This window comes from Olea europaea, unplaced genomic scaffold (genome assembly GCF_002742605.1).
Source record: "Olea europaea var. sylvestris unplaced genomic scaffold, O_europaea_v1 scaffold1429, whole genome shotgun sequence".
Taxonomy (NCBI): Eukaryota; Viridiplantae; Streptophyta; class Magnoliopsida; order Lamiales; family Oleaceae; genus Olea; species Olea europaea.
Window position 1 is genome coordinate 360,000 of NW_019231824.1, and position 19,986 is coordinate 379,985.

The 19,986-nt window shown below is 36.9% G+C and overlaps 1 protein-coding gene across 1 annotated transcript; it reads left to right on the forward strand.

Annotated features, from left to right (window-relative positions):
* Nucleotides 1-13,190: 13,190 nt before the first annotated feature.
* On the forward strand, nucleotides 13,191-19,984 carry LOC111375878 (homeobox-leucine zipper protein ATHB-8-like; the record flags this gene model as incomplete). Its single annotated transcript, XM_022998791.1, has 19 exons — nucleotides 13,191-13,254; nucleotides 13,388-13,570; nucleotides 13,955-14,174; nucleotides 14,617-14,776; nucleotides 15,157-15,257; nucleotides 15,358-15,448; nucleotides 15,947-16,042; nucleotides 16,243-16,356; nucleotides 16,444-16,527; nucleotides 16,617-16,772; nucleotides 16,857-16,931; nucleotides 17,085-17,191; nucleotides 17,340-17,532; nucleotides 17,994-18,179; nucleotides 18,278-18,358; nucleotides 18,698-18,832; nucleotides 18,910-19,235; nucleotides 19,455-19,560; nucleotides 19,934-19,984. Coding segments are annotated over exons 3-19 (2,280 nt in total), but the record flags the coding sequence as incomplete, so codon positions are not given.
* Between the last annotated feature and the right edge of the window lie 2 nt (nucleotides 19,985-19,986).

A 19,986-nucleotide genomic window follows, 5' to 3' on the forward strand; every position in this document is an offset into this window, starting at 1 on the left:
CATTTTAACGGAGAGTTGACAGAATGACGTTTTGCGCAAAAAAAGGTAAAGGTAAGAGTGTAATCCGTCAAAAAATGAAAGGTAGGGACGTTTTCCACAAAAACATCGAAAGGTATGGATGATTTGTGCTAATTACCCAAATAAGTAATATGCATAAAGAATTTAAATAAATATATAAACATTTGTGAAATAATAAAAATAAACAATTAAATTAGGATATGAAAATGTCAATTACATTAATTTTTTACGAAGCAATTAAAATAAATTTGTAAATATGAAATAAGCGATATGCATAAAGAATTAAAATAAATGTTTAAACATTAATTAAAAATGAAAAAGTTAATTTAATGTTAGATAAATAATTAAAATAAGCAATTAAAATATTAAAATAAACGATCAAATTAGCAAATTAAGTATATGAAAAATAGTAATTTACGTTCATTTTGTTTATTCCGTTATCGGTTGGTTATTGCATCTAGTAGCAATGTGTTAGTATATTTTTTTAATATTTTTGTTTATCGAACGTTATTTGCATAGGATTCTAATATTTGAAATTTTGTAGGATGGAATATCATCTGGACGACGCTATCAGACAGATCCCTGGTAAAGTTACCTCGAATTGTAACTTTACCAGCTTCCCTTTGGTATTGGATTTGCTGGACGACGATCACACGATATATTACGTCGATCATACTTATGGCCATTGTATTCGTTGCGTGATGTACAGTGGTCTGGGCAGCTGCTGGATGCCCTGTTATGTCGCTTGCTGAAACCAGTTGACGGAGACGCCCTCCATTTTGATCTTGGGGGCAAGGTAGCCATGTTCTCTATATTTGAGTTTGCTCTCGTCACTGGACTGCGATGTACGGATGATGCAGAGGCGAGGGCCTGTGTTCCGAGGAACAGGAGGCTATTGAACGAATACTTTCATGGACAGACGACGGTTACTCTAGCGCAGCTAGGAGATGCATTAAGGAGATGTGATCGGATGTCTGATAGGTTGAAGTTAGGATTGGTGCTTATCATCGAGAGCATACTCCGGTGTCATCACAAGAAGACATCGATTGACATTTTTCATTTGAAGGTTGTTGATGATATTGATGCCTTCAACAACTACCCATGGGGTTGGAGATGTTTTCTTGATACATTACGCGTGTTTAGGAGGGGGTTTTCAATGCCAAAGGGGGATAAGCCCGAGCGCAAGTACGATGCATATGAACTGCCGTTGGCGTTGCAGGTATATGTTTAAGTTAATGAATTACCTACACTTTTTTATTGAACTCTATACATAATAATTGTAATTGTTTCAGATATGGGTGTACGAGACTATCCCCATCTTGGCCAGTCGGTATGCGAGGAGAGGAGAGACACGCTATCCTCGGATGCATCACTGGCGAGCACAAGATAAGCCGCTTGCCAGACAGTTATCGGCTCTCCTCGACGATCCTGAGGTACGTATTATACAATTGCTATTTATATTGTACGTCCATTTACAATCTGAATACATAGTCATTAACTGCGACATATCAAAATGACAGCTTGAAGTTCTCACTGAATTGGCACTGTCGATCGAGGAGGAGAGTCAGTCTTATATTCCCGAATTGCCTCTTCATACTGCGCATGACGATCAGATGCCTGAGTCCAGGATGGATCGAGATAGGGTATGTCACTGTGCAGGATTTGTTGAATATCGCTTCGATCTTGTAATTAAGTGCTTCACTTATAATATTTATTTTTTCAGGAGGATCGTTCAGTACTACCTTCGTTGAGAATATCACCTCCACCGAGGAGAGCACGTCCAGCGAGGATGTCACCTCCGCTGAGAAGATCACGTCCAGCTACGCCAGAGGTTCAGATGCCTGAGTCCAGCGTTGATCGAGATAGAGTATGTTACTTAAAAATAATTCTTTGATTGTCGTTTTATTTTATTTGTTAGGTTATTCATTTGTAATAGTTATTTTTTCAGGAGGGCCGTCCAGTATCGCCTCCTGCACCTAGTCCCCGTGCTTCAACGATTGATTTGTTCGACCTCCTGATAGAGATGAGAGGAGACATGGCAGAGTTACGGGATAATGTCGTGACACTACGAGCTGAGTTCGGGGACATGACATAGTTACGATATGATGTCGCAATATTACGAGCTGGGTTAGGAGACCTCCATGCTGAGGTTGCAGCGATACGGGGTGACATAGCAGGCCTGCGTGGGACGAGCGATTATCGAGATGGAGGAGGTAGCGGAGGGACAGGTCACTATCGGGACGGAGGGGATGACGGAGGGACTGGTGGCTATCGAGACGGAGGGACTGGCAGTTATTGGGACGGAGGGGGTGACGGAGGGGTCGGTGGTTATCAGAGGAGAGGGGGTCAGATGGCGTATGTTGACTCATCGTGGCCATCAGTTGCTGCATTTAATTCATTTTTAGATGACACGATGGGGATGGAGGAGCGAGAGATGATACATGTGGTGGAGGGGGTGCCCGTGCAAGATATACCTGAGGACGTGGAGGGGGTACCCTAGGAGGAGAGGGTACCGGAGATGAAGGTGGTACCCGAGATGACGTCACCTGATGCAGAGGGGATACCCGAGGAGGTGGGGGTGCCCGTGCAGGGGATAGCCGAGGACGTCGAGGGGGCATCGGAGGTGGGGTGGAGGTGGAGGTGGAGGTGGTGCCCGTGCAGGGGATACCCGGGGATGCCGAGGGGGTACCGGAGGAGGATAGGGTACTAGAGCTGGAGGTGGTACCCGTGCACGGGATACCCGAGGATGTCGAGGGGGCAACAGAGGAGGAGAGGGTACCGGAGGTCGAGGTGGTACCAGAGAAGACGTCAGACTCGCCGGTCGTGGTCTTTGTGTCGGAGGTGGTCCCGATAGCGGGCGAGGGGGTCGTCCCGATGGCTGGGGAGATAGAGATTCCCGAGGCGCAAGAGGAGAGGACGATGGCCGTTGACGTGGTGGAGCGGGTGGTCGGCAAGAGGTCAAGGGTGCCATCACAGTACGTTCTTTCTCCCTTTACCGCGGAGGCGAATAGGAGAAGGTTCGTCGACGGGACGCACCCGAATTTATTCAGGGAGGTGGACCACGCTAAGTGGAAAGCCTTTGAGACAGAGTGGAGAGCACTGCAACCTGGGTAAGTTTTGTATTTTATGTAATTACTATAGTACGCAGACGCAGACGCAGACGCTGACACATGTATACTTCATATAACTAAAAATTCTGTTCTTATTTTTTCAAGGCCAGTCGCACGATTGCTGAGAAGACGATCTCAAATGCTTACAAGTGGTTCTACGACATCACCACTTCGGGGGCTTGGCTCAGCGACGATGTAAGTGAAATGAAAATATTGTTATTTATTATGTATGTTCAAAATCAATTTTTTGAATGAAATTCATAGATTAACTCCTTTCTTTATTGGTGTTTCTTGATGTAGCACGTCGACTTGAGCATAGATTTGCTACGAGATCGTGCTGAAAGACATCCAAAATCGTTCAACATTCCTGGCAGACTCATATTGAACACCGAATTCATCTGTACCGTTGACATTGAGTACCAGTCATTCCAGGCTATGGGTAGCGAGTACACGGTGCCGGAATATATGATGGAATGGGTCGTAGGGATGTGGCCGAGTGTCGGTGGGAAGCCCTGGGATGGCTATACGCATATGTACGTACCAGTATGAGTGAATCATCACTACATTGCAGTGGAAATCGTATTCGCCGATTCCACGATGTATGTATACGACCCCGATCATTCATGCTTGACACAAGGCCAGCTCGAGCAAAATCTAGAGTCGGTGTCTGCGATCGTTCCCATGATGGCTAGACGAGCGAGCATCACTGTACAAGACAGATTAGCCACCGTGCGGAACACGACGACAACGAGGCAACAAATATCGTAAGTGTTTGTAATTTTCTTTCTGTCATTTACATCTTAGTTTCTAACTAATTTTCGATGTGCTAATACAACATTGTTTAATTGTAGGGGTGATTGCAGCATGTTCGTCATCAAGTACATAGAATTTTTGAGTGTGGCACATAAGGTTGATGCAATCAACCAGGCATGGATACAAAATTGGAGAAATAAACTAGCATGTGATTTATTTGAATTTAATGGGGATCCGTAAATAATTGTACATATTTTCACATTTATTTAAACATTGTACAGTTCATTCATTTATTTGTAATTACGAAAAAATTGTAAAATGTTGATTATTTATGTAATATTTAAATATTTATTTTACAATGCAGCCTACCATATAATGCACTGTCTAGAAAAAGTTTCGATTTCAAATAATTAACATAAATAATATGCATAACAAATGAATGTAATGAATGAAATGTTTGAAAAAAAATACTAAATCTAATAATTCACATAAATAATATGCATAAATAATTAACGTCAATGTTATAAATAATTACATTGCCAATAGTTATTAAAATTACACATCCGTTACATTGTCATGTAGAGGAATCTGACTTGTACAATATCTTCTAGTATGCCCTGTTGCACCGCACCTACCGCACTTACGAGGGTGGGGAAAACTCTTCGGTAGATGGTATTCTAGATGTACGTGTACGTCCAGGAGTACGTGGTCCAATTGCTGGTGGCAACAAGTTATTCAGTGGGAGAATGTGGTCGGGCACTTCCCACTCGACTTCATTTGGTACATGAAATATTGTTTCCGCATATGCCGCTCTCCAATAATCAGTCATGTAATACACACTGCATAAGGTGTGTGGTGGTAATCCTCTATGTATAGCCACTGCCACTGCATGTGTACATGGAAAACTCTCCAACTGAAACCGTCTACATGTGCACGTGTTATCATTCAAGTCCACAATGTATCCGAAATTACGTGCATATCTCACGGAGAAGCGAAGTTGATCTAGTGGTTCTACATATACCTTTCTTGCCACATCTAGAGTCTTGAAGAGCTTATCTTCTTGAGCCGGGGTTAGCACACTTGCATAACTCTGTGATTCCTCACGTCGATCATGAAACCACTGTTGTAGCTTGTCACGAATGTTCTCAATCATTGCGAGAATTGGTAACTCTCGATCTTTCTTAAATAAAGTGTTAAGCGACTCCGCATTGTTCGACGTCATCATGTTGTATCGACGTCCTGGAAAATGTGATCGTGCCCAATGTTCAATCCCCATCTCTGTTAGATACTCCCATGCAGCATGTGATTTACTGTCTATTTCGACCATGAACTTATCAAACTCTTCAAAACTGTAAGCCCCTGCAGTTCTCCTAAACAACGCAACGACGTCATTGCCTCGATACCTGGTCTTCAAGTTTCCCTGTATATGGTACATACAATAACCATGATGTGCCTCGGGGAAGACTTCGGCGATACCATTTATTATTGACTGCCCTCGATCGGTTACGAATGCAAGATTTTCGACATCTCCAATTACTTCCCTCAACTTCGTGAAAAACCAACTCATTGCTACATCATTTTCTCCGTCGACTATGCCGAACGCAAGAGGGTAAATTTGGATGTTCGCATCTTGGCATGTTGCAATAATCAACTTGCCCCCGTATCTCGCCTTAAGGGTTGTACCGTCGACTAAGATTAGGGGTCGCATTGCATTTCGAAATCCTCGAACACATTGTCCAAGGGCCATAAAGAAATATCTGAAGCGATTTTCGTCATCCTTCTCAATAAAAAAGTCGACCTAGTATTAATTCTTTCCATGTTATAGCAATACTTGGTCAATGTAAATAAAAATAATCATAATTTAGATAATATATTAAATATTAAATGAACAGAAAAATAAACAATTCAATGAAATAATTAATTACATATAAATAAACAATTGAAATTAAATAATTAAAATTTAAAATAACAATGAAATAAACACTTAAACAATGAAATACCTGGCTAATTTCGCATAACTCTCCTCAGCCGAACCCATCAAATCCTCCAATGCAAATTCTTTAGCCTTCCAAGCCTTCTGATAGCTCATGACCCCCCCGTACTCACGTCGAACATCATTAATGATGTCCGAAGGTCTGTAGATCGTTCGTGGATCCTGGAACTTGTGCATTATTTCTCGACCAATGAACCATGATCGGGCCTGCCTATGATCATTTCGACGAATACCCACTTCGCAAGTATGTTCCCGTGCATACTTACGAACTACAAAGAACTCATTCGTGTCCATCTTAGTCGCTCGCAAACGCCAATGGCAACTGTCGTCAACGCAGATAATTATGTACGTCGACTTGTTTGATTTCTTCACTTTAAACTCGAAGTTATGTTTTAAAGCAATCCGGTGCACAGCTTCTTGCAATTCTTTCTTTGATTCGAATAGTTGCTCGACATATACATCTTCATCATCGGGAACTACACGCGAACAATTAGAGGACCGTGTACTCGGTCCGGCCTGCGAGCTCCCACCCGACTCATGTCTCCTACGAGATAAAGCAATCAAATTAAATACCCTAATTCACCTAACCTAACCCAACCCCATCGATCTATAGATCTTTTTTCTCTGTCCTCTGCCACAAATGGACCCACACCATCGTCGTAGACCATCACTTTTCAAATTGCAGTCTTTCTACCCTTTTCCTCATATTTACCACTACCATCGGCATCGTGAGCGCCGGTGGTGAAGCATTTATTGACTACAAATCGTGCCAATAGCGGCTAGATTGCCAAAAACACTACAGATCGTGGCTATAGCGGCGTAGATCGCGATGGTGATGGCACAGATCGTGGCTGCAGTGGTCCAGATTGCGTTGGTGGTGTTTTTTTTCAATTGTTGGATGGATGGTAGTGATTTTCATGTTTTGGTGGTTTTACGGTGATGGTGGGGGTGAGACGATGGTACTGCTGGTGGTGAGGAGGTCGTAGGGTTCCTACTGGGTCGCTTGTTCAGGCCTAGCTGGCCCTTTTTTCTTTTTTATCGACGTTGGCTTCATCGCCTATGTGCCGTCAATGTTTAGTTCCCAGTTGCGTGGGATGTGACGATCTGAGTGGTAGTTGTTGTGATGATTTTTGTGGTGTTGTTGGTGAGGTGGTGGTTTGACGTGGCTGACAGAAGACATGACACATAGTCGGTTTTGGGGTTTTTTTGGTGGTTTGAAAATAGAGGTGGTAGTAGTGTGGCAACTGAGGTAGCGAAGATGGTGGTAGTGTTAGCGGTGGCGACGACGGTGGTGTGGTGGTTGCGAGTTGCGGTTTATGGTGGATGAAAGTATTAGTGACCAACAATTTTTGGGATTCGTGACCAATTTCGGGAGTTGGTGGTGGTTCTGGCGATAATAATCGTGGTGGTGCTATTGGAGGCAATAGTGAGATGGTGGTTGCAAGTATTGGTAGTGGTCACAAATTATTTGGTTAATTATGATAATTAAATTGGTTAGTCCGTCATCAATAAATATATGTGATCAATGAAAAAATAAATTGTGATCAAGAAATAATGCGTAACTTAAAAAATTGTTAATTTGCGATTGATAATTTGATAAATTGTAACTGTATAATAAGTTGTGACTTATAATATTTGTTATTTGTGATAGATAAATAAATTGTGACTTATACATTTTTAATTTGTGATCGATGAACAAATTGTAACCTATAAAACTTTTGAATTATGAGCGTAAAATAATTTGTGACATTTAAAAATTCTAATTTGTGACTAAAAAAATAATATGTGTCTAATTAAATCGTTAATTTGTGATCAAATTGTATACATATGTGATCTTAATATATTTAATTAATAAAATATAAAATTGATTAATCAAATTAGAAATAAATTTTAATAAAAATCTGATTTTTTGAAATTTGAAACATTTGTTGTTAGATTATCCTCTTGCTTATAAATTTTTCTCTAAATTTTAAATACTGAAATTCAAACTTTGGGTCGCATTTAGGGGTGGATACGGTTGGATAATTTTTGAACTATTTTCAAACCAAATCATTTTAAACGTAAAAACAAAATCATTTTTTGCAGATCGATTTGGTATCAAACTATGTTTTAAGCGCATTAAAATAATATTTTTCAAACACACTTTAATTTAAACCTTCTAAACATAAATATTAGAATTATACTATATTTATCTCAGTAGAAACTTATATTAACATATTATTATGAGGTTCAACTTTAAAATTTAAGCTAACAAAATAATATTTTTAAATAGATAAGAAAATATAGCTTAAAACACTATTTCAATAAAGATATGTCAACTAACTTTGTTGAAATATAAACTGAACTAATAAATATTATATCTCGCTAAAATAAGTAATTAGTTTAATAATTAAGTGAATGGTTCAGTTTGATTTTAAGCTGCGTTTGACTATTAAAATTTAAACTGAACTATCATCAAACAATTAGTTTGATTTTAAATCGAAATATTGATGAATTAATGTTAATTCAAATTAACGATTTTAAAATCGTGATTTCGATTCGATTAGGAGGTTGATGGTTTTTTCACCCCCTAATTCATGCACATCTAATTCATTTGTTTTTGCCACTTAAAAATGAGCTAGATTAAATGAGATTTTAGAAATATAATTAAACTTATATATGAATTAATTTGAAACAATAAAATTGATCTATCGAGTTCTAGAGTTTACTGATAAATCTAAAATCGATCAAATGAATGAAACTGACATTTTGTTCATTGTTACACATTTTCTACGTATGACATGGTATTGCCCACGACTCGTAATAACAAATGTCCCAAAATTAAGCCCAGATTTGATTTAGATAAATATTATATTTTTAGTCGACTTCGATAGAAATTGATGAAATATGTGATTGGAAAAATTATGGATCCCATGAAATACATGATTATAATTCATTCTTTACTTTGACTTAAATTTTAAACAATTTTTTAGTTGAACCAAACATGGACTAAATATTATGACTCTCATTTTTTTTTTTCGAGTTTAAGAAATTTATATACATGTGATATGTAATTTGTGCTAAATTTAAATTCATTCAATAAATATTAACCATTTATATCTTTGTATGATTTTTCTCGCGAACATGAAAAATAAAACATTCAGGTTTTAGAATGCACTATTCTTTAAACTTTTGGTATGGATTCTTTCGTGAACAAAAAAAGAAAGATAACTTCAATGAGTTCGAACCATTTTCAATATTTTTTCGTTTAATAGTAAAATATGCATTATCTCGTCTACATTGAGTGGTAGTTAAATTATAAAACTAATCCTCATGCACGACATCAAATTTTAATACCTTAGAGGTATAAATTATATAACATGAACCAAATATGTGAATAAATGATAAATTTTCTTTGATAGGAAAGAAATAACTCCATGATTTCCACTTGACGAAGGGGAACGTGGAGTTACGCCATTCATTCTTAGCAAGCAAAATGTTTGAAGCACTTTTCTTTAATGGAGTAAAGTGTGAGAAAATAAAATGGTGGCGATTAGTACTATATAAAGTAACATCGGTCTTCACTCGTTATCCCTAAATCTCATAAAAAAATATGTTATGCGCATGTTTACATCAGTCCTCTAACACGACTCCACACAAATTCCGTTTGCATTACGCACGTCACGTGCAGACAAATTTTAGGGGTCTCTTAAGAAAGATGATTGACAAAAAAAAAAAAAAAAAAAAAAAAAAAAAAAACACAAACCCAAATCATCGTTAATGAAATTTTGAGAACTTTTATCAAATAAATAAATATAATGTTTGCTCTTTAAATCTTGTGTTCATTAATCTCATGTATATTCTATATCTGAAGTTGCCCCCAGGGCACATGTCCCAGTGGTAAAAGGGGAGGGTGGAGAAATTCAGCTTTACTTAAGGCTGCTGCGTCAAGGTTACGAATCCTGAAATATGGATTTGGCTCTTAGGTAAGTGCAAGTATACAAGCAGCCTTAACCCTGTACTGTTGAAGGCATAACCTGCGATTTACCTCCCTCACGATACTCTAGGGTAGGGGTGGTGGGGGACCCTTAAATTAGGGTTTAACCTTTTTTTCATATCTGAAGTTCAACCAACCACTTTCCTTTTATACACACTGCATTTATAATGACCACAAGCTTTTTCTTATAAATATCCTTTCACTCTGAAGATCTTGCTACATGTACATAAAGATTTACATAATAAATTTCACAATGTCACATAACATTCTATTATTTGTCAACTTAAAACATAATCAATTTTTTTATTCAATCTTTTTCCTCCGCATCATATTATGTAATTCATTATGTACAAGTGACGAAATCTCGTTCGGGAATTATTTCGTGTATCGTTAAACATGTATTATTCACTCTATTAGGCCCGCGTGGAATTAATTTGGATTCCCAATAATTTGTATCCAAGACTTCTTTTTGTGAGGAATCTAAATTGGACTTGAAAATTTTGTATTGGTTGCAATATTAGAAAAATTGGTATTGGTCTAAAAATATATCTACCATTACCGACCAAAGAAATTTAAGCTAAGGTATGGAAAATTGCAAATGTTCAAACTTCAAAAGTTTAGTGGTAGAATTTAAGGAAGACTGCCGTTTAATGCGGAAATTTCAGTGGATTAGTCAATCATATGACCAGAAAATACTCAAAACTTTCAACAAGCGATACATTTTTTCTATTGAAATGGAAAAATTTTCTTTTGTACTTAGCCACCATAGACTTGGGGAAAAAGGGTTTGACATGCTAATGATGTATAGAAAATTTTGGAAAGCGATTTAACATTCTAATGTTTAGATAAGGGTTCTTCGCCGATTATTCAATGAAGGAGCTTTAAAAGGGTAATGTTATTTGCTGTCGCTCATTGTCATAGTCGTCTTATATGATATACATGTGACGATTATGGTGCGTTTGATTACATTCATTTTCTATGGAAAATATTAGTTTTCCATCCAAATTTTCACTTGGAGTGTTTGATTGCTATTTTTTTCCATGGAAAATATTTTCCAACTTTTGAAAATATGCCTAATTTTCCTTGTTTTTAAGGAAAATATTTTCCTTGGGTAGAGGTGGTTTTTATTTTCCATAAAAGATGGAAAATATTTTCTTTTCTAGGTGATATTTTCCATGTCAATCAAACACACTCTTAGTGATTTGATACATTAATGTGATAGTTTTTCTTTACCTTATGCAACAAATCTCTAATCGTCACAAATATATCACGTATGATGACTGCGAATAACATTCTTCGCTTCAAAAAGTGTTAGGCATTGACAAAACCTTTAAAAAAAATTATAATCTTACTTAAGTGGAAACTTAAAAATCGAGTAAGCATTTAACGAAATTTTTGATAACGAAATTTTTGATAACTTTTGTCTAAAATGAATGAATTACGTGTTTCTAGATTTCGAAATCATAACAAATCGAAGGGAATGTAAATTTCCGTTTAAAATATTTAAAATGAAAGGAATCTTATCATAATAAATTATTAAAAGTTCAACCGAATGTTGGGTATATGAGAAGTGAAGGGAATAAAAGAGAAAGAAGAAGGCGAATAAACGAAAGGTGCAACTACAAGTTCCCCTAAAGTAGCACTATTGTAAAAAGCGCAACAAGCTGGATACGGATATGTTTTTCCTTTTTAATGCGGTGTCGTATTCTGATGTGACTTGAGGGTCCCAAAGACACAAGGAATTGCAGAGGCACATTTGCCAAAGTTTATTCATTAGCTAAAAGTGAAATGATACACAAATATGGGATAATTGCATCATAGGCCTCAAACCTTTAAAATATTAGTAAACCTTTCCAAAACTTTAATTTATTGCAATCATCATCACAAACCTTTCTAAAACATTGGGACGGGGCCTTTTTGGATGGTTTTCATTCAAATGTCTATTAGTTAACTAAGAAATTTGACTTTGACTATATTTTTAATAATTTTGAAAGGGTAAAATAGTAAATTTTCATTTATTACATTGAAATAAGTAAAAAAAAAAAAAAAAAGTTCTTTAATAGCTCAGTGCCCATCTTCGTGAATATCTCATCCACATCATCTGGTGGTGGGATTGGTTCAACATTTTCAATTTTCTAGTTGGTACTAACGTTTTCCTCCCTAGAAATGCGTTTCGTATTTCCCACCTTCTCGACAGACTCGAGCTTGAATTTATCCAGAAAATCATCCCCTTGACTCCTCAACGAACTTGAATTTCCATTTCTCGACCACGATTGGATTTTAGCAATTTGGCGTATGGGGAAGGGTAAGATTGCCTTTTTCTTGATTCGTCCCTCAAGGGCCTCTTTGGAATGGGTTCCGGAGGGTAATTGGAACTGCCATTGTCAGACGACGAGCATAATTTTCGTCATAGGTAAGAAGAAGAAAGCGATTTATTCACGCAATAGAGCGTGTTTCTTATAATCGAATTTAGCTCTCATCAACACGGGCATTGGAGTGATTTGGTAGGAAAAATCTGTAAAAACCCAAAGCCCTGAAAATAAAATAGCAGCGACGAGTGATAAAAAAAAAAAAAAAAATTCTTTACCCATAAAACATAGAAAATGAAACTATTTGTTGTCGAAGAATTTGAAATTGGAATGCAATCAGATAATTTTCGCCTATGAACTTGTGAACCGTCAATAATGGTGTGGTGGATTGGTAATAATAGTCAATAACATGGTTTTTTTTCCTAATTTAATTTTTAACTTATTTTAATGTTAGTAAATGGAAAGTTACTATGTTACCATTTCAAAAATATTAAAAATATGGTCAAAGTCAAATTTCTTAGTCAACTAACAAATTTCTTAGATGAAAACCATCAAAAATGGCCTTCGACGCAATGTTTCCAAAGGTTTTGGATGACGATTGCAACAAATTAAAGGTTTGAGGAAAGTTAGCTAATATTTTAAATATTTGGGACCTCTGTTGCAATTATCTCTAAAAATATTTTTTTGTACAAATAGCAAAATGTTGAGAGCTTGTTTGTCTTTCTTTATGGGACAAATTATAGAGTTTTGAATAGTATTTTTTAGAAAATGTGCGGTTAAAATTTAAAGAACAATTTATTGGTTTGTATGTAGAATATTTTATTGTGTGAATGTACGATGAAAAATATTGCAATAGCAAATAATTTAATTTGTTAAAAAATGACAAATAAGGGCTGAATGTCAGCAGAATTGTACATTCTTCACGTACAAATAACATAATTCAATTAAAAAACTAAGGTGAATCTTTTAAAATGGACGGATTATATATAGAAAGCAATAAACAAAAAGAATCATTCTTGGTGCACCCAAAGCACAAACTCAAACAAAAAAAGGCGAAGGCAACAGCGGAACATCGGACTGATAATCTCAGAAACGGTCTCTACTTCTGATTTCTGTCCCCTCTTTTCGTTTTCATCCTAAATACACAAATACGCACCTATCAATATCTCTATCCCTTTCACTTCAACCTGTATATACATTTAAGGCCATATACTTGAATTATTTGCAGCCCGTTGAGTTTGAATACATAGAGAAAAGAGTCCTGTTTTGTGGAGTTCTGTTGGGAAAAATTCGGTGTATTGGAACTGTACAACTCGCGTGATCGGATAATGGAAGATCAGTGTTTAGTGCTTGACGTTGCGTTCTTTTGAAGGAACAAGTCGACAACTTTTGCTTCTAACCAACGTCGCAGGTACGCATTGATACACGCATGTATGCATATATCAGTGTTTGTGGGGTTTCTTTAGATTTCTCATTTTTTACAAGACATACAGATATACTACACACTTATAACCTAGAGCTACATGATCATACGGGTTTATGATTTTGTGAGAATCTGAGAGGAAAAATTACTTACTTTTCTTAAAGTATTAGCAGATGAAGAATTTTAGGAAAAATTCAAGATTGGGTTTCATTTCTTGCTGAGGCCAAAGACTTATCAACAGAATATCTTGATCTAGTGTTAGAAATTTGAAATCTGGGTCCTGATGATTTTGGAATATTCATGTAAAACAAGAAGAAAACAGTATTTTTTTTTCTTGAATAATTTTCTTGAGTGAATCTTGATTTCTTGAAGTGATGATGGCGGTGACTTCGGCCTGTAAAGACGGTGGCAAATTGATGATGGATAATGGCAAGTACGTACGGTATACTCCTGAGCAGGTTGATGCTTTGGAAAGGGTGTACCATGAGTGTCCTAAGCCGAGTTCATTGCGCCGGCACCAGTTGATCCGGGAGTGCCCTATCCTTTCGAACATCGAGCCCAAGCAGATCAAAATTTGGTTTCAGAATCGAAGGTATAAAATTATGTGTCTTGTTCGAGTTCGAATATACTGAGCTTAATCATACAGTAGACTTATCCCTCGACTGCAGATCGGCTTGCCAGGTAAAGGGTATGTTGGTGAATGTTTTATATAAGGGTATATCGACCATTCATTTTTATAGTATGTCACACTAAAACTTGAGGGCCTTTTGTGTGAGACACAGATCGAGAGGCGTGGCTTCGTGATTATAGTTCACACTGAAATCGTGGAATAGCGAGTAAACTTAGCTTCATGTTGACAGTGAAACACTCTAAATCTACGTTTTCTTTGCTTGAAGGATTTGTGTTTGCTTTATTTATAGTGATTTCACTTTAATTTCATGCGGGAGTTATCTGTAGTTTGTGATTGACCATAATTTTATGGATTACTTCATTAATTTTCACAATTTATTAACAAATTTTTTTCTTTAATCCAGATGCCGGGAAAAGCAGAGAAAAGAGTCATCACGGCTTCAGGCTGTGAATAGGAAGTTGACTGCAATGAATAAGCTGTTGATGGAGGAGAATGATAGGTTGCAGAAGCACTTTTCGCACTTAGTATACGAGAATAGCTATTTCCGCCAACACACACAAAATGTAAAGAAAATTTCTTTCCTTTTTTTTTCTCTAAGGCATGGTAGGAGGAAGGGAAATAATACACTCACGAGGTTAAGGATGTAAATAGTCATTTAGAGGCAACTCTTCGTTGCTTTCTTCCAGTACATCTAGCAACGAACCGAACGGAGTGTAGAAAAACGAATCCTGCTGACAAGTAAATTTACTTATAAGTAAATAAATAACTTTCAATATAAATAGTTTCTTTACGGGTGAAAGGTTTGGAAACTGGAAAAAAAAAAAAGAAAAATCCTATTTTGAAGGTAAGGTGAGAGTTAATTTCAAAGCAAGAAACTTTTTTTACTTAAAAGAGATGGAGCATATCCAATATCAGACATAGTTTGTTTTTCCCTTTTTTGCAGGCAAGCCTTGCCACCAGGGATAATAGTAGTGAATCGGTGGTCATGAGTGGTCAACAACACTTGACTTCTCAGCATCCTCCAAGGGATGCAAGTCCTGCAGGGTTAGTGGAGAATGTTTCTCCTTCTTTAGGTCTATTACTCTATTGTTCTCCACTTTGTGTTATGTAATTAACATACTGTTTTCGTAATTTTTTTTTCCAGACTTTTGTCCATTGCAGAAGAGACCTTAACAGAGTTTATATCAAAGGCCACTGGAACTGCTGTGGAGTGGGTCCAAATGCCTGGGATGAAGGTTATGACATTCTTTGGTTTCAGTTTTTTGAAGTGATAACATCATTATATCCAAATTTTTTTAAGAAATTAAAAAGGGCAAGAAAAATCTTGACGAATCGAGAAAAGGGCTTCATTTATCGATGTTGTTTGTGAGTTTTAAATGTGTAGGTTCATATGCATCCGCACTTTGTTCCCCCCATTAGACGAAAGTATTCACCACTACCAAAAAAAAAAAAAAAAGAAAAAAATTATGCACACCCAGGACGACCAAATAGGAAGAAGTGGAAGTTTCTCATATGTTCTTTGTTTCATTCTAATTGTAAACCTTTCCAATTTCCTGGCTGTGGCATTTCTCTTATCTCATTCTTTTCCAGTTCTCCTACGTTGCTGAGAGAGAAAGAGTTTTTCTTATTAAAGATAATTTCTTCTAGTTCTAGCCTGTTATTTGGAGGTTTACTTTGTATTTTTTAGTCATGTACTCCGTCATCCTCAAATTGTTGGTTGTTTTGATGTGCAGCCTGGTCCGGATTCCATAGGAATCATTACTATTTCTCATTGTTGCACTGGCATAGCCTCACGTGCCTGCGGCCTTGTGGCTCTAGAACCTACAAGAGTAAGTTTTTCATAATATTTATTCAATAAAATTTTCTTGATTCTCTGTCATAATCATCATTGATTCTTCACTTCCATAATTATTTGTGACCCTATAAAGTGGTCTTTCTCCTTTTAATCTCTTATAGAAAATTTATACAAGTTCTATCATTCCTTTAGTATTTTTATCTCTGTTATATTAACTTATGACGTTTGATCCAGGTTGCTGAAATTCTAAAAGACAGGCTCTCTTGGTATCGTGATTGCCGAGCTGTTAATGTCCTCAATGTTTTGTCTACTGGAAATGGTGGAACCATCGAATTACTATACATGCAGGTTGAATTTTATCTTTTTGTGGAAGCCATATGTTATCAACTATCTGCTCAACCTTTTAACGTAGTGTTATTTCATTAATTCATTCAGCTCTACGCTCCTACTACCTTGGCACCAGCTCGTGACGTCTGGTTACTTCGCTATATGTCTGTTATGGAAGATGGTAGCCTCGTGGTAACAACCAAAAAAGAGTGGGAAAGTCGCTAATTTTTTTATTTTTGATTCACTCATTACTAATGTATGATATATTTTTCTCCGTATAGATATGTGAAAGGTCACTGAACAACACTCAGAATGGTCCTAGCATGCCACCTGTGCAGGATTTTGTGAGAGCGGAAGTGCTGCCAAGTGGATACCTAATAAGACCATGTGAAGGGGGTGGATCGATTATTCATATAGTTGACCATATAGATTTAGAGGTATGCTAGCAGAACTTCTAATTATATTTTATGACCAGTTCCTTGAGTTCGATGTCTTAACACTACTATATTTTGTATTTTCAGCCTTCGAGTGTACCTGAAGTGTTGCGTCCGCTCTATGAGTCGTCAACATTGCTTGCTCAGAGGACAACGTTGGCGGTAGGACCGTGTTTCTGTAATTCTCCCATGATTTTCATTTATAACTAGTTGATATATAGAAGTTGTTTGTCCATAACTTGGAATGTTGTCCAATAATAAATATGGTGTATTTTCAACCTATCTAGTCTGAAATGATGGTAAATTTTTATCCAGGCTTTGCGCCATCTGAGGCAGGTTTCCCAGGAAGTTTCTCAACCGAATGTCACTGGCTGGGGTAGAAGACCTGCCGCTTTGCGAGCTCTCGGTCAAAGATTGAGCAGGTAAATGGAAAACCTTTTTTCCTCAGCTTAGCCTTATCCCTATCTAGGGGGATTTTACATTTTAGTGATATTTTTTAGTTTTTGATCATTTCTAAACAAAAACCTATTCTATCCTACATACCGTAAGTTTACTTATCTTCTTGTGCAGAGGTTTTAATGAAGCTGTAAATGGGTTCACGGACGAGGCCTGGTCTATGGTTGAAAGTGATGGCATTGATGATGTTGGTGTTCTTGTGAACTCATCTCCTGGAAAATTGATGGGTCCTAATCTTACTTATGCAAATGGATTTCCATCCATGATCACTTCAGTTCTCTGTGCTAAGGCGTCCATGCTTTTACAAGTATGAAAGAGTTTCACTTCCGTGCAAAACCTGCTTATTATCGTGTGTTAATTATGAGACTATAGGCTTTAACGTTTTACTTTCTGTCAATCGCTTCAGAGTGGATGAATAATGCCTTAATCAATCACGTGTTAGCTTAATTAGAATATGACTGATTGTGAAAATACTGTGATTTATCAAGGCTAATAAATTGAATGTTTGCCATAATTTCTGTTTGGAATAATAAGAAAATCATGCATTTAAGTTGATGTGTTACTTAAGTTTAGAATTAAAAACTTATGAATGGCTGTAAATTTATCCTCTTAGTCTTCAGCTAAATCTTGCACTAATCAACATTAATGGTTGATGCTTCAAAGTCTTAGTTGTAGAATTCTTCGTTTTTTTAATAGGAAATTTTATATTTTTTTTGGTCTTATATCATTACTTATTATTATAATTATTCTATTTCTGCTTTTGTCAAGAATGTTCCTCCTGCTATACTTTTACGGTTTCTGAGGGAACACCGATCAGAGTGGGCTGACAATGGAATCGATGCCTATTTATCTGCTGCTTTTACAGCTGGTCCTTGTAGTTTACCTGTGGCTCGAGCTGGATATTTTGGTGGGCAGGCTATTCTTCCATTGGCTCACACTATTGAGCAGGAGGAGGCGAGTAACTTGGTTTTACATAGTAGAATACTTGTTAGATGAAGATCATCAATTCTGATATCATCTGTTTGATGATGCTTTTTGTTCGTTTGGAACAGTTCATGGAAGTGGTTAGGCTGGAAAATGTTAGTCATTTTCAAGAAGACACGATTATTCCCAGTGACATCTTCTTTTTGCAAGTAAGTTGTAGGTCTCTGAGTGAAATTCATGCATCTAGGACTTATTTGTGCTGCTATGTCCATTTTTTGTCGGTATAAATCCAGCTGCAACCATGTGATGGACTGACCGTGTTGCCTAATTACACTATACACTTTTCCTTTGCCCAAATATTTTGCATATTGGGTAGTCCACTCATTGATTTTGGTGTTCGGATTTTGTTTATTATTAGCTCAAGGAGTTGGGGATTCAGGTTAACTTGATGTTTAACCAGCTTTGGAAAATAAAAAGTAACATCTTACTGTATCCGGTGTTACCGTGAATGTATATGGTAAATAATCGTCGTAATATTGGTTGCTCAGGTCTGCAGTGGAGTGGATGAAAAAGCTGTTGGCAGCTGCGCAGAATTAATATTTGCACCAATCGATGCCTCTTTCTCTGATGATGCACCCCTTCTTCCATCTGGTTTTCGCATAATTCCTCTTGATTCTAAAGCAGTAAGTGTTGTTTGATGCACTATAATTGGTTAACATTGAAGGAGTCTTGGCTGATATACTATCAAAAAACAATGCAGGATACTTCTAGTCCGAATCGTACTCTGGACTTGGCATCGACTCTCGAAGTTGGACCAGTAGGAAACAAAGCGTCCGGCGACTGTTCTAGGCACTTAGGCAGTGCAAAGTCAATCATGACAATAGCATTTCAATTTGCATTTGAGATTCATCTTCAAGAAAATATAGCAGCTATGGCTAGACAATACATTCGCAGTATCATTTCATCTGTTCAGAGGGTGGCATTGGCACTCTCCCCGTCTAATCTTGGCCCTCAGGTTAGTTTGCGGCCACCACCTGGTACACCCGAAGCGCAGACACTTACACTTTGGATTTGTCAAAGCTATAGGTAATTGGTTGATCCTACTGGCAATTCTCTCCTTACATTTTGGACACTTTTTCAATATTTGAAACTTGTATTATATTTTTGTTTGTTTCAAATTGTGAGCTACTGTGTTTTAACTTTTTATTTGTATTTTTGTCGTTCCAATGCGGAATGTTATGTCTGTCTAAAGAACTCCGTAGTCATAAATTAATTTACTAGTCTATTTATTGTCGACTTTTGCAGATTTTTCTTAGGTGTAGAGCTACTCAAACCAGGCAGTGAACAAAGTGAGTCGATCATGGAAGCTCTTTGGCATCATTCTGATGCTGTGATGTGCTGCTCATTGAAGGTAATGTTTGATTGTTTCTTTCCTTGCAAATCTCTGCATTTGTCATTGATCAGGATGATGAATGTATAATTTTTTTTAAATCTTGCATATTATAAGTTATATTACAATAATTTGTTATTAAAAATAGAATGTTCAAGAAGAGTTATTTTTACCTGCAACATGCAAAGCTCTGATGAATTTTGTAAATTAGTGTTCTCGTGTCTAATACTTGTGGGTCCAATAAAATGTGAATATTTCGGTATTTGTTTCATATTTATAAACTTTGTTTTGGGACTTGCTATAGAAAGTAACAACATGCAAATATTGCATCTAGTAGAAGAGTTACAGTTTCTCAAGTCTTGTGGAATTATAACCATTTCTACGACGCATGCAGGCGTTACCTGTTTTCACATTTGCAAATCAGGCGGGACTTGATATGCTCGAGAC